Raw genomic sequence first — 13,804 nt, 5'->3', positions numbered from 1 at the left:
CTACTAATAACAAGATAGATAAGTGGGAACCAGTGGATCTGATGTACTCAGATCTTCAGAAGCTTTTGATAAGGTCTGAGAGAGGAGATTGGGCAACAAGGTTAGAGCAAATGGGATTGTGGGTAATGTACTAGTATGGATTTAGAATTAATTAACTAGTTAATATACAGAAAGCACAGAGTGGGAATAAACAGTCTTTCTTTGGGTTCATCTGTGACCAGTGGGGTGCTACAGGGTTGGGTTCCAGCTTTGTCAACAATTTGGCCGAAGGGACCAAATATCATACTTCCAAATTTATTCATAAAACAAAACTAAGTGGAATTGTGAGAAGGGAAGAGGATATAAAGAGGCTTCAAGCTAAGTGAGTATATAGACAAGCTAAGCTAAGCGAATCGGTGAAAACATCGTAGGTGGAACATAATGTGGAAAAATGTGACGTCGTCCACTTTGGTGCACAAACCAGATGCCAACCGCATAACACTTTTGCCTTAAAATTTCTAGGCTGTAATATTCCCAACAGCTCACAGGATTGTCCTAGATTGCTACAAAATCACAGGATCACATTTAATAAAGTAGGTTTTCCACTCTTTGCGTACTCTGTTCGGTCCAGCTGATGTTGTGTATAGTAAACATAGCTTGAAAATATCCAGGTCTGTGTTTAAACATTATATATAAACGTAAACTGTTTTTGAAAACCTAAACAGCTGGAAACACTCAATAAGCCAGGCAGCGCCTGTGGGGAGAGGCAGAGTTAACTATTCAGCCTGACAACCTGCTGAATAACATCAACACTTTCTCCTTTTATTTCAGATTGCCAGCAGCTGCAGTTTTGTGATGTACTTACACTGCTGTAGTTGTGTTTGTACCGAGAGCCAGAGCTGCAAAATCCCAGCTCCAAACTCAGACGTCGAATTTAGGGCTGAGACGCGGTGCGTGCCGGGAAGTGGGGCGTGTAGCGCGCTGCGCGCTGGGAGGGAGGGAGGGTGGGCGTGTGGAACGGAGCGTGCCGGGAGGTGGGGCGTGCGGCGTGCGGCGCGCTGCGTGCCGGGAGGTTTGGCTGTGGTGGCGGGCGGTTGGTGAACGGTCGCCAGTATGGCGGCAGGGAATGGGTCGCTCTCGGATTTTCCCGAGAGCTTCAATGATTCGTTTTGTCCGAAGTGCTCCGGCATGGAGTACGCGGCCGCTGCCAAGTGGGTTCGGTTGAATGTAGGCGGCACTCGATTCCTGAGCACCCGGCAGACCCTGTGCCGCGATCCCAAGTCATTCCTGTACCGACTGTGCCAAGCCGACCCGGACCTGGACTCGGACAAGGTGCCGGGGAAAGCGTGGGGAGAGGGGACGAACGGGGGCAGGGTGTAGGGTACGGGGGTACAGTGGCACCAGGATCTAAGGAGGGAGTAGTGAGGCTGAGGGAGTTGGTGTGGGAGCCTGTGGGCAGAATGGGTGTGATCAGGGAGGGGTAACGAGGTGTGTTGTAGAGAGGAGACGACAGGAGTTTGTGGATTATTGTGAGCAGTAGAATCTGGGGTAGAAGAAGTGGGATGCAAAAGCGCGAGGTTGCCAGCTGCTGCAGTGTGGAAATGTAGTTGCCTATTTATTTTGCAGTAGGGGTATGAGGTATATGGGAAGTTGATACGGAGGTAGTGGACATTGGGGTCCAGTGGGGTGAGGGGGGTGATTAATGAGGTGATGCTATCAGACAACAGTGGCGAGGGAATGGTTGGGTTGCTGAGGGTTTCTGATCGAAAGCTTGAACAATCAATAATTGAGCTCTGAGCAAAATCCAAAGTGCTTATTGAAGCATCTTTTGTCTTTAGTGTAAATATTTACTTTGCACATCTGATGTAATAATTTAGTGTGGCACTGGATAATTAAATGTAGTCCTGTAACCCCTCTGACAGCTTTATTTCCAGGAAATATAGTAAATCTGAATTTTGTCAAAATGTATTATAACATTACGGAGAGGAGAGTTATGGCCTTACGGATTAACAATTTTAGTTGAATTGATGAATGCAATGCCCAGTGGCACCTTTCAAGTTTCCGTTAGTGGTACAACATGGGGGAAGTTGATGAAAATGTGGGGAGAATAGCTTTTAGGGAAAATTAATGAGGATTGGGATTGCTCTGTGAGCTGCATAGACTCAGGAGGCTGAAATGGACACCTATGTGGAAAGAAAATGTGGAAGCTGGCCCTTAATATCCCTAAAGCTTGTATCCAAATTTCGTCTTCTGTTTCTTTAGCTGGATATGAAGGCGATGGTTTTCCTAGTGTTTATAAAGCTTGTGTAGATACCGCCAGTCATAAGGTATCATTGTTGTTGGTTTCTTACTTAGATGAATGTGGTAAGTTGCCTGCAAGATGGAAACAGTACTGCTTAAGCCAACTTATTTTGAGATGAGCAGAAAGGGAACTGGTATGTGTCTTGGTTTGCAGAGTGCTTTGTTTTTTGTACAGCAGGGAGAGAGAATTATTTTGATAATAAAATGGACCCATACATTTGAATCAGCAGGTTCAGACTGTTGTCCCTGTGAGCCCTAGACCACGCCAAGTCATACAGATGGAAAGATTCTGATATCAGCCCTATGCCCTGCTTATTAATTGAGCTTGGATAAGGTGATGCAGATATTGTCATTGCAGCCTAGAGTATTCCACTCCGTCTGTCTATAGATATGTCTGCAAGGGAAGGTGTGGGCTGAACAAGACTATTAGACTTTTTCTGATATCTGTATGACAATCTGGACGTGAGAGAAATGATAAAATACAAGAACACTGCACCCCATCATAAGGCAGGACCTCAGCTCCTTTGATAGTAGTTTTGTAAAAGTTGCAAGCATGAGCTCCTTGGTGCAGTAGAAGCCTGGTATTTTACTACGTTAATAGCTACATTATTTTTTAGTTCTAACCTGAGCACAGTTCCCCTTTTGTTGTTGATATCTCTGCTCATTGACCAATGAACGCAGTGTTAAAAGGGCAGTGTTTTAGCTGACCCCAGGAGGCTGAATGTTTGTATGCCATTTTCTGAAAAATGCTGTAATGCTAGGCATTATGAAATAGGGAGAAACATTTTTTTGTGGCAGTTGGATGGTGAAAGACGGGAGAACTGTACTGAAGTATGTGCAAGAGAATATTTTAACTGGTAAAGAGCACAATCTGGTTAGACTCTGTGGCTGAGATGAAAGATGGATCTGGTGCTAGATGAAAGATGGATCTGGTGCTAGATGAATCTTCCTGGTAATTGCTAATTCTGGTTCAGGTAGTTTCCTTTACTTTGCTTCCCATTAACAGCTGCAAATAGTATTTGCTGCTGTCAGGAGCCAGAAGGAAAAGCTCAGCTTACTGAATCAGAATTGTCAAATCCACTCGGGCAAAGAGCCGAGCAGAGACCAGTAGAGCATTGATGAAACATCCTGGAGTTTAGTAGTCGTGTTCGACTCCCTCACCATGAATACAACCATTCTTTTTTCGGCATGAACACCCCAAACTCAGTACTGTAACCATAGCAATGCAGTAACACTGTACAGTTGTCGATACTATTTGGTGGGTCTGGAAAATGTTAAATTCCTTGAAACGGAAAATATTCATATCTTGACCAACAGACAACGTGGCAGTTTAACCACCATCTTATGTTTATTTTTGGGGTTAATTTTCCTTCTCATATTCTGTCTTTTTTTTCGCTCTAACAAATTTCAGACCTGTAAAGAGCTGCTGCTTCAATACAGATTGTTTGGTATCCTAAGGTTAGCAGTTTCCAAGTCTTTAATCTCCACTGTTGCATTGTATATGCTGGTGCACCACTCCAACTTTCTGAATAGTGAGCTTTCTGTGCTCTCATTATATGGCATGGAAACTCTTCCCTGGCACTCACCTCAGGAACAACCTAAAATAAATTCAGAAAAATCTAGCCAAGAATGTATCATGTGCACTGATGCTCTGATACTTCAACTGGAAACATCATGCCATATGTAGAGTTTCTAATGACACCTTCCTAGATGTCAAGGGGGAAATTTTAAGGAGTGTTTGAACTAACACATTCTGAAGAAAGAAGTGGCATGTATTCCGGGCAGGTTCCAGCAAAGACTTGGGAGAAAACTCAGTTACTGGTTCAAGTTGTTGTGTGCTCTTAAGTGATCATTATTTAAAGAGATGATCTGGTTGCTTATTGAATTGCTAGTTAGTGAAGCAGTTTTACATATCTTTTGGTACTTTCCTTCCAAGTCCAAGCAGTTGATAAGCAAGTCTACAGGAAAGAAATCTCTAATGTGTGTGCCAAATTGTCAATGGATATCAAATTATTTTTAAATCTCTATTGGGCAGCAAACTCTTGTTTTCCTCCACTTTGAACTTAGTTGGTTTGTACCTCAGAGCTTCAGGCAATTGATGAAGCAACAGAATTTCCCTAGCTTTTCTCAGTAGCTGGGACCCTGTCTGATTTATTTAGCAATGGACTGAACAAAGTCAACTGAAACAAGATAATATGGAGGCTGTTGTGGAGAGCATTGGCTACTACATTTACTTGGGTCAGGCAAAATCTGTAAAGTGAAGAGAAAGTTTGAAATGTCGGTTTGTGCACTGTGCTTGCCATCAAGTTCAAGCACTTCACCATAACCACAGATCTACTTGGACAGTAGTTGTTGGTAAAGATTCCATCTAAAAAATGGATAAAACCAGAAAGAAACTAGCATCAATCCAGACACCAAACTTGGGCACTGCAGCATCTCTCCCACTTGATCTTTCAAGTACCTCCTCACAAATATCTAGGGATTGGTATCTAACTTCAGAGAGCAGGCCCACAGACTGGCCAAGTGACTCTCAATTTTTGCTGTTGCCTCACAGCTCCAGAGACCTGGGTTCAATCCTGACCTCAGTACATCCTGTCACATAAGCAGGACAGATCCAGAAGGGAGTTGCCCTGGCAGTCTGCAATGTTGATTCCAGATCCCATGAAATATTTTGGCACCTGGTCAAACATGAGTAAGGAAACTTCCTTGTTACCACCAACCATCCTCCCTCAGCTGCTGAATGTGCTACTCCATGTTGAACAGCATTTGATGATGATATCTTTATTAGTTACATATACATCGAAACACACAGTAAAATGCATCTTTTACGTAGAGTGTCCTGGGGGCAGCCTGTAAGTGTCGCTACTGTTCTGGCACCAACATAGCATGCCCACAACTCCTAATCCATACATCTTTGGAATGTGGGAGGAAACCAGAGCACCCGGAGGAAACTCACAGACATTGGGAGAACATGCAAACTCCTTACAGACAGCGGGAATGGAACCCAGGTTGCTGGCGCTGTAACAGTTATGCTAACTGCTACACTACTGTGCCTTGAAAGTTGCAAGGGTACAGAATGTACTCTGGATGTGGGACTGCAATGTCTGTGAACAGGATTGGCTTGGTTGCATGTTCACTGAGTGAGCTGGTCAAGTCCTGAAGGACACAGCTGCAGCAGGCAGTGAGCAAACCAATAGGAGGGATAAACCTACTTGGCATCATCCTCACAAATCTAACTCTGGCAGATGCATTTGTAAAAGTGATCACCACACTGTCCTTGTGGAGACAAGCTCCCAGTTTCACACTCAGTGTGCTCTCCTATTGTGTTTGGCACTACTGTCAGGCTAAATGGGATATGGATTTGCCAGCTGAAAACTGGTCATCTATGAGGTGCTATGGATCATCATCAGCAGCAGAAATGTACACTGCAATAATTTGTAACTTCAATTATCATTACAATTAACTGGCTCAATGAGGAGCATAGGCAGGCATACTGGGAGCAGCTGCATGCAAAAGTAAGGTGCCTATCTAGTGAAGCTACAAAACAAGGCTACAAGTGTGATAAACAGAAAACATACAGTAGAGCAAACAGAGCAGTGATTTTGCAAACAAAGATTTAGTTCAAACTTTAGTTCACAACTTCTCTACTCCTGCCAGCACCAGACCATTGCTACAGGAGTTCCACAAGGCAGTGTCCAAAGTTTAACTTTCTTCATCCATTTTATCATTGAATTTGTTTCTAATGTGTCAGGGTATTCACTAATGATTGAACAATTCCTTTTGCAACTCCTCAACAAATAAAGCCATCTACCCCCTCGTGGGAATACCTTCACCAGAAAGATCACAATCTTATAAGAAGGTACCTCACCATCTTTAGTGAAGTATAGGCTGTATATCGAGCTTGCCATTGACGGCCATGGCCGGAAAAATGAATAACAAAAAAAACTCTCCTTCCTTCCACATTAATCATGATCTTTTATTAATTCTCCCCTTTTTTTCCACAACTTTAAACCTATTGCTTCTCTCACTTATTCCAGTTAGGAGGAACAGTTATCAGTCTCAACCAATCTGGTTCTTTCTCCACAGTTGTTGAATATTTCCAGCACATTTTACCCTCCTTTCATTAGCACACAAGACGTTCGTATTACCTGCAACACCACCATGCAGCGTCCAGCCATAATCTATCATCTTAAGATGAACTATCATCTTAAACCACAGCAGCCCATGTATTGAAGATGAATCAGATGTTGCTTGGTTGGAAGTTCCAGAGGTTACATGTAGTAATAATGAGGAAACCACATTAGGATTTGCACAACTTGGAGGGAAGCTTGCAAATAGGGGTGTACCAACATGCTTGCTATATTTATCCAAGGCAGTGGAGTTTAAGGTAAATTCGATTATCCAGAAATAGCCCCCGTGTGTGCAGGAAATAAGCCATCTGTGCATCATGTTGATCTGAAGTTGGCTTGGTAGTGCACAGCCTCGGCTGCCTGATACTCCATTAGACCTCACTGAAACACCGTTGGATGTCCATGTAAGCGGAACTACAGTTATCGACAATTTTCAACAATTATCCAGATTTAATCTTTGTTTAGATATAAACAGAAGACCTGTATGCACCCTCCATCTGTTCATGGAAAGGTTAAATCAGCTCTCCAGGTGTTGGATGATCTGCTTTGCACACTGGAGAATTTGTTCTCAGCTGCACCCAGCTGTTGCTTAGTTAAAGGCATCTCCTTCTGTGGGCTTGTAGTGTCTCTCAAGTAGGGTGCCTGTTGAATAGATTAATTACTGCCTGCATTTGGGGAAATCAAACAGGAGGGGAAACGTTGCTCTTGATGTTTGTGACAATGCATTTGAGAGACTGCAATAGTGCTGATATGAGATCTGTTTGTAAAATTCTGATTATTACTGTCATGATTTATAAGAGATCTTGTATGGAAATATTGTTAAATGCTTTGAAGTTCAAAACAAAAATATTCTTTTATTTCAGTAGTTCCAGTGACATGAACTGCAAAATGTGACTAATCAGGAAAAACATTTGGGAGATGGAAAGGGCCATGACAGATGGAGAGCTACATAACCAGAGGAATGTAGACTGTCTGATTTTGGCATTTGAGTCCTGAGATAATCTGAACCAGTTTTCTCTCTCATATGCTGGAAATTGTACATGGGATTTTAGTGTTATTTGTTGGGTGGGTGGATTTTTAAAATTACTTTTTCTTTACCTTTCATTCAAATCACTGGTTTTGTGATTTACAAAGGGGAGAGTGCCAAAGTGTTTTATTCTATGAAGGAGTAAAGAATACAGGTACAGAGAATGGAACACTGTGGTGACTGATAGGCTGCTTGTACCTCATCCTATGTATAGACTCAGTTCATTACCTAGAACAAAGTAGTTTTTTGCAGGCCAGCAGAGCTGTAGGTTTTCATTTTGTGGCTTAGTTGAATTATTGTCGCATCTGGGTTCAATTCGGGCAGATGTATTGAGACTCGATCCTTCAAGTGCAGATAAGGACCACATGACTGTGTGTTTCTGTTGTCACGGGAAGGGAAGGTGGGGGGTGATGCTGGAATGAAATAAAAGCCACAGCTGGGCTGTGAACAGGAATAATTTTATATCAACAATAAGTAGACTTGTTTGTGCAGTTTAGCAGCCTGTTGCTCAGGTCTTTATGGTTTCCATTGTCAGGAAACAAAAACTGAAGACAAGAATGTGCTTGATCGAGCAGTAAAATTGCATGCTGCCTCATGGAGGAAATGGTAAAACTATGGTAACCACGTCTTCAGCAGTTTAAAAATATATTGTGTTCTTGTGAATTCTGCATGAATGTATACATGGAACACATCAAGCATTGCTCTGTAAATCAGCAAATTTTTCAATGTTGGTATTAAGGAATTTTGATCTCCTATGCACCCAAAATACAGTTAACGTGCAGATGCAGTGAACAATTAAGGGAACAATCAAGTTTGGGAACGTAACAGAAAGGAAGTCTTGCAGTCATTGCACTTGGGTGTGGTCACACCTGGAGTGCTGTATACAGAGGATATGCATGCCTTGGAGAAGCACAGTGCACACTGATGAAATTGATTCCTGGATGAAGGTGTTCCCATGAGAGGAAAATGAGTAGGAGATTCCCCAGAGTTTAAGAGTTAGTATTCTCATTGAAACCTATAAGATTTTGAGGGTTTGACAGTAGTTCCTGAGAGCTTATTTCCCTGGTTAGGAGGTCACATGAACTGGGGTCAAAATGAGTGATTGCCCATTTTGGTTTTGAACAAGGATAAATCCTTGGGAATCACTGGAATTTTCTATGCAATCTGTAGCTGCTTAATCATAAGGTGTATTCAGGGCTAAGATCCATTGATTTTTGAAAATTGAATGATAGAGATGGGATGGGAGAGCGGAACTGAGTCAGGATTATTTATGATATTGAATGGCAGAGCAAGTTTATGTAGCTCTATGGTCTATACTTATTTCTTATGTGTAAGTGAGTAGGAATGCCCTTAGGCTTTTATCCAGATATTTAGCTTGCCTTTCCTAGGGCCAGACACCAACAAACCTATCCTCTGCAATAAGAGTGGTGCCTCTGTTTAAGGTTCTAAGTTGCAGAAGTTAGTTCAGACCTGAGAGCTGTGTCGTTTTCTGGGAGAAAGATGGTTCTCTTGCTCGAGCTTGTGCTTAACGCTGTCTGAAAATGGTCTGAGGAAATTTGTGATCACATGGATAGAGTGGAGAGGTGCAGATGAGATCATACTTAAAGCAGAAGAGATGACATGCCTGTCTGGTGAAAGTATTTCTAAACCTTGCATTTAAGCAGTGTTGTTGGCACCAGAGAGTGAAGAGGTGAATAGATAACTCTGCTTGCAAGATAGAACCTGATGTTATGGGTGTTGGAATTTTATTGTAAATGGTGGAAGATATTTGGCAAATATTAAAGTGAGTTGATGAAACATGATCAACATCTGCTATCTCATGACTTTTTAAACTTTTAAGATTCACAGTTTAATTCCTGCTCTTGTTCTTGGCTCTTGCTTTCTGATTCTTCACTTTGTTCTGTAAAACTTTCAGTTTGAACATATTACCTTTTTTGGTTTAGTGATGCATCTTGCAGCTGAGTTAACTTTCCATCTAGTTCATTGTCCACACCTGTTGGTCCTCTATTCCTTGAAGGAATGATCTGTTTGTGTCACTGATACTGTGAGAAGCGTGCAGAAGAGATTTACTGAAATGGTCTCAGGATGAGGAACTTCATTAACATGGATGCTCTAGAAAAGCTCCATTGGAACAGAAGAGGTTGCAGGAAGTTTGAGATTGAATTCGAGCTTGCTGCACTTTTCAAAGTAAATGTGTCAACTCTGGTCTTGATGTCCTGTCCTGCTGGGCATGTCTTCCTGCTCTTCATTTCACAACACATTTGTCTATGTTCTCACTCTCTAGCTGCTCCCATTCACTCATTAAACAGATAACATTGTTTATAGCTTAATGAGCTTCCCAGTTCTGACAAAGGGCAATCTACCTGAAACATTAGCTCTGTTTTTCTTCTCACAGATGCAGCCTGACCTGCTGAGTATTATCAGGATTTTCTGTTTTTATTTCATATTTCTGGCATTTGCTGTTTTTTAAATTTTTCACCCTGTTTCAATCAGTCAGAGAAATGTCTATTCAGGAATACCAGTGGTCAGACTGGTTTTATCCAATGAAGAAAGTTCTTGGTCAGTGCTATTTCTCATCAGATCTTTTAAGTAACTAAAATATGAGCAGAAATAGGAATTTGAAAGTAGCTTTAAAAATCAAGAATTATCTTGGACGCAGCTATTCACTTAAACAATCTTTATTTTCTAAAGTAAATGATGCTCTGTATAATATCGTTCTGTGGTGGAACAGGTTATGTGTTGTGCATTACTCCCCAGCTCCACAAATATGGTGCTCAATTATTTTTAAGTTTATCATCCAAGTAAGTGTTAACTACTTATTCCACTTAATCCACCTATTTCTCTGTATTGTTTTATCCACTTGTTTATACATACTTGTGCATATATTTGTGTTGTTTCATATCTTTCTCACCATTAAAGGTCATTGTATAGTTATGTAAGTTTAAGGGAGATTTTGGGTATGAAGGAAATCAAGAAACATGTGGAATAAGTGGGCAAATGTTGAGCTGGTAGATCCACCATGATGTTGTTGACTGGTGGAACGACCTTAATGGGCTGTAAGGCTTGCACATCCTCCTAATAACAATTTTTGTATTGGTGGTAGCATACTCCACCATGCAGCAGCATCATTTTAACCAGCCTATGGATTTAAAACTTAAATTTGTCTGCTCAGTCTTTCATTTTTTGAACATTGTTTCAGTGGCTCAGAATAAAAGTTGATCTTTATTGCCATGGTACTAAAGTTTCATCCGGTGTAAATGATATGATTGTACAATAAGATGAAGAGCTACAGATTTCAAATCTTTGTGGGTATTGATATTTCTGAGATTCCAGAAGAAAAGCCAAGCTAGTACTTGGAGAGGAGAATAGTTGTAATGAGCTATTCTTTGTTTACCTGAAGGTACTGTACAAATCACAGAAGTTGCGTGGCTTTGGGATTTGACTGTTGTTGCTATGAGCAGTGACATAATTGTTTTTATCCTTAATGATGAATTAATCTGATATCCGTGGTGCCTATGGGTTAACTGAACCATCAGCTTTCCTGAGCAGAATGAAGATGCATAGGAAATCTGAACTATATAATTGGGCTGGAGGAGGAAAATCGCAAAATTATTTGGGATTTAGCTTTCAAATCCTCTCAAATGCAGTTTTACTATTGCATCCAATATAGGTTTAACTGAAGTGTAATCGATAGTGTATAAAATGCCACAATCAAAGTCCTGCAAACAGTAATGAGATGAATTACAACATTATCTGATTGTATTGGTGATCTCAGTTGAGAAAAGTGATGGGCAGAGACTTGGAATAAAATGTGCTGGGATGGTTGAGTGAAAAGTATTTTTCTAGGAAGTTATTAGAGAACAGGATTTCTAAAATTATGCCATTGTCCATTCAGGTCTCATTCCAGAAACGGGCCCTCCCCAGGTTACAAATGTTGGACTAATGGACACCCTGTACATATGAACAAACATTTGGGAGACCAGTAGGATAGATGGGGATAGATTTGCTGACTGCTCTGGGGCTGTGGACGTATTCTGTTGGGTGGGAATGGGACATTTCTGTGTAACCACCTCCACCCCCCCCCCCTCCCCAAGCCACAACAACTGGGGGCTGGGTCGAGCCAAGCTGGGAGTGCTGAGCACTCACCGAGTTAGTGAGGCTGGCTGGTGGCACTTTTCCCATGCTTGTTCTCCAGTCACAGGAGTTTCTGTGACCTTCTGCCACACAATTTTTGTTCATTTCTGATTTACAGACAGTTCTCAGGAACTGAGCCCTGTCGTAACTTGGAACTGGCTGTACTTAATTGCATCATTCCAATAGTAATTGTTGCTGAGCAGATGCTGCACTTTGTCATTTTCCAGATCTGGTGTTAAACCAAAGCCATATCTGCCTTCTCAGATGGATGTGAAAGATCCCATCCCCCGTGAAGAGCAGGTATCCTGCCCAACAGTTATCCTTCTATTTCATCAGAACTCTTAAGAATTGTAGACTTCAGTTGTATCAAATCTTTTTAACAGATTTCTGCTGATTCAGTAGTGATTCCTCCTAAAACCCAGTTGCTCAGAACTTTTCAGTGGGCTCCTGATATAATCTTTCTGTTCCTTGTCTTGCCTTGGTGTCCCTGTCCTTGTTTACAAAGGTCTCCCTAAAGAAGACCCCATCTTTCTATGGTTGTTTTTTTTTACATCTAGCAAAATTTGGAGTCCTCCACAAGTGTCAATTGATGTTCAGGCAATTGATAATTTTAAATAAAATTTTTGTTGGTGAAATCTGAGGGATATGAGGAAAAGGCAGATGTTGGAGGCAGGTAGTTGATTATTCGTGATCTCAGTGAGTAGTACTTTCGGGCCGAGAACTGAATTTTCATCTCCTGTTCCTTTATTGGTGACAGCTTGCTTAACTAAGCTGACTTTGTGTCAGCAGTAAACTTGGATATTACCCAGTTGTTCCTCTGATTTAAAGAGATTGTAAGTGGCTAGGGCTTCAGCACAGATTGTGTGGCACCCTGCTAATTACAAACTGTCACACTGAAAATGACCTGCTTATTCCTGCACCTGCTTTTTATGGTATTTCTTGACCAGTTAATGTTTCTTGCATGGATTGTGAATATCTGCCAACTATATCTAGTTCTAGTTTGGGCGATGTGCTCAATCCTGTATCACTCTGTCCCCTCATTCCAAGAAGTGCCCTTCAGACTTTCAATCCATGACTTCCATTGAGATTAAATTAAAATGGCAAATTATGTAGCATATTTCATTATTACCCTGCATCATGTTCTAGTACAGAGTTAATTATAATGTTGCTGTTGGCACAGATGCTTTACTTCTGGAGGTGTTGGATTCTGATGACATTTCAGAGCCTGCAAGAACAAAACTACACAAGCATTTTTCATCAGAAACCCCATTCTTTCTTCATAATACGCAGCATATGGCTTCTCTGCGGTGCTGCCTATTCAGCATGTATATACATTACATAATAAATGCTTTGCAAGCCATTTGCAAGTGAAGTATTCATGCAACCTATCCTTACTATTGTGTAGGACAAAAGTGCCTCTCCCCTCCTTTCCACCCCCCCCATCCTCCTCATAATTACAACACCCACCTTTTTCTTCACTCATTTTTTGAATTTTTATTCTGTTGCCTTGTATGCAAGTCAATTTCATGTGTTGGTCTCATGCTGAAATGGTTGATGACTTCACTAGTTTAAAGCTGTGCTGCCTTATCACATTTGGCAATTTTGTTAGTTTTCTCAATTGACATTCCTTTCTAGTTTGTTATTTGGGTTTCCTCTGCCTGTTCAAGTTTAATTACCTCCAATTTGAAAGAGTTTTGCATTTCTGTAAAACTTTAATGACTGATGTTGCAAAATTGTTTACAGTCTGTGAAGAACTATTGAGGCGTACTGAGGCACTGCTGCAATGTAGGAAACGCACCAACTGATCTTTGATAATACTTTAATGCAGCATCTTTGGACATTTTGAACATAAGAGGTACCATATAAATGTTGTTTTAAATCAGAAAAATCTTTGATTTTACTTCCCTTGAGGTCAGAATAAGAATCAAGTTTATTATCACTGACATATGTTGTGAAATTTGTTGTTTTGTGGCAGCAGTACAGTGCAAGACATAAAAATAACCAAGTTACAAAAATAGTGCAAAAAGAGGAATATTAAGGTAGTGTTCATGGACAGTTCAGAAATCTGATGACAGTGGGGAAGAAGCTGTTTCTAAAACATTGAGCATGAGTCTACAGGCTCCTGTGCCACCTCCCTGATGGTAGTAATGTGGAGAAAGCATGTCCCAGATGGTGAGGGTCCTTAATGATGGATGCCACCTTCTTGAGGCACTGCCTCTTGAAAATGTCATCG

General features: G+C 41.2%; 1 protein-coding gene across 2 annotated transcripts in view; it reads left to right on the top strand.

Annotated features, from left to right (window-relative positions):
• The first annotated feature begins 1,031 nt into the window (after positions 1-1,031).
• The window catches only part of LOC127573615 (BTB/POZ domain-containing protein KCTD5-like), a 60,666-nt gene continuing 47,893 nt past the window's right edge, over positions 1,032-13,804 (top strand). For both annotated transcript variants that reach the window (XM_052021994.1, XM_052021993.1), the window contains exon 1: positions 1,032-1,311. In XM_052021994.1, coding sequence (XP_051877954.1) covers positions 1,093-1,311 — 219 coding nt within the window. In that variant the 5' untranslated portion in view covers positions 1,032-1,092. The remainder of the gene's footprint in view (positions 1,312-13,804) is intronic.

This window comes from Pristis pectinata, chromosome 8, assembly GCF_009764475.1.
Source record: "Pristis pectinata isolate sPriPec2 chromosome 8, sPriPec2.1.pri, whole genome shotgun sequence".
Classification (NCBI taxonomy): Eukaryota; Metazoa; Chordata; class Chondrichthyes; order Rhinopristiformes; family Pristidae; genus Pristis; species Pristis pectinata.
Note: the sequence above shows the minus strand (reverse complement) of the source record. Positions and strands in the feature narration are given on the sequence as shown.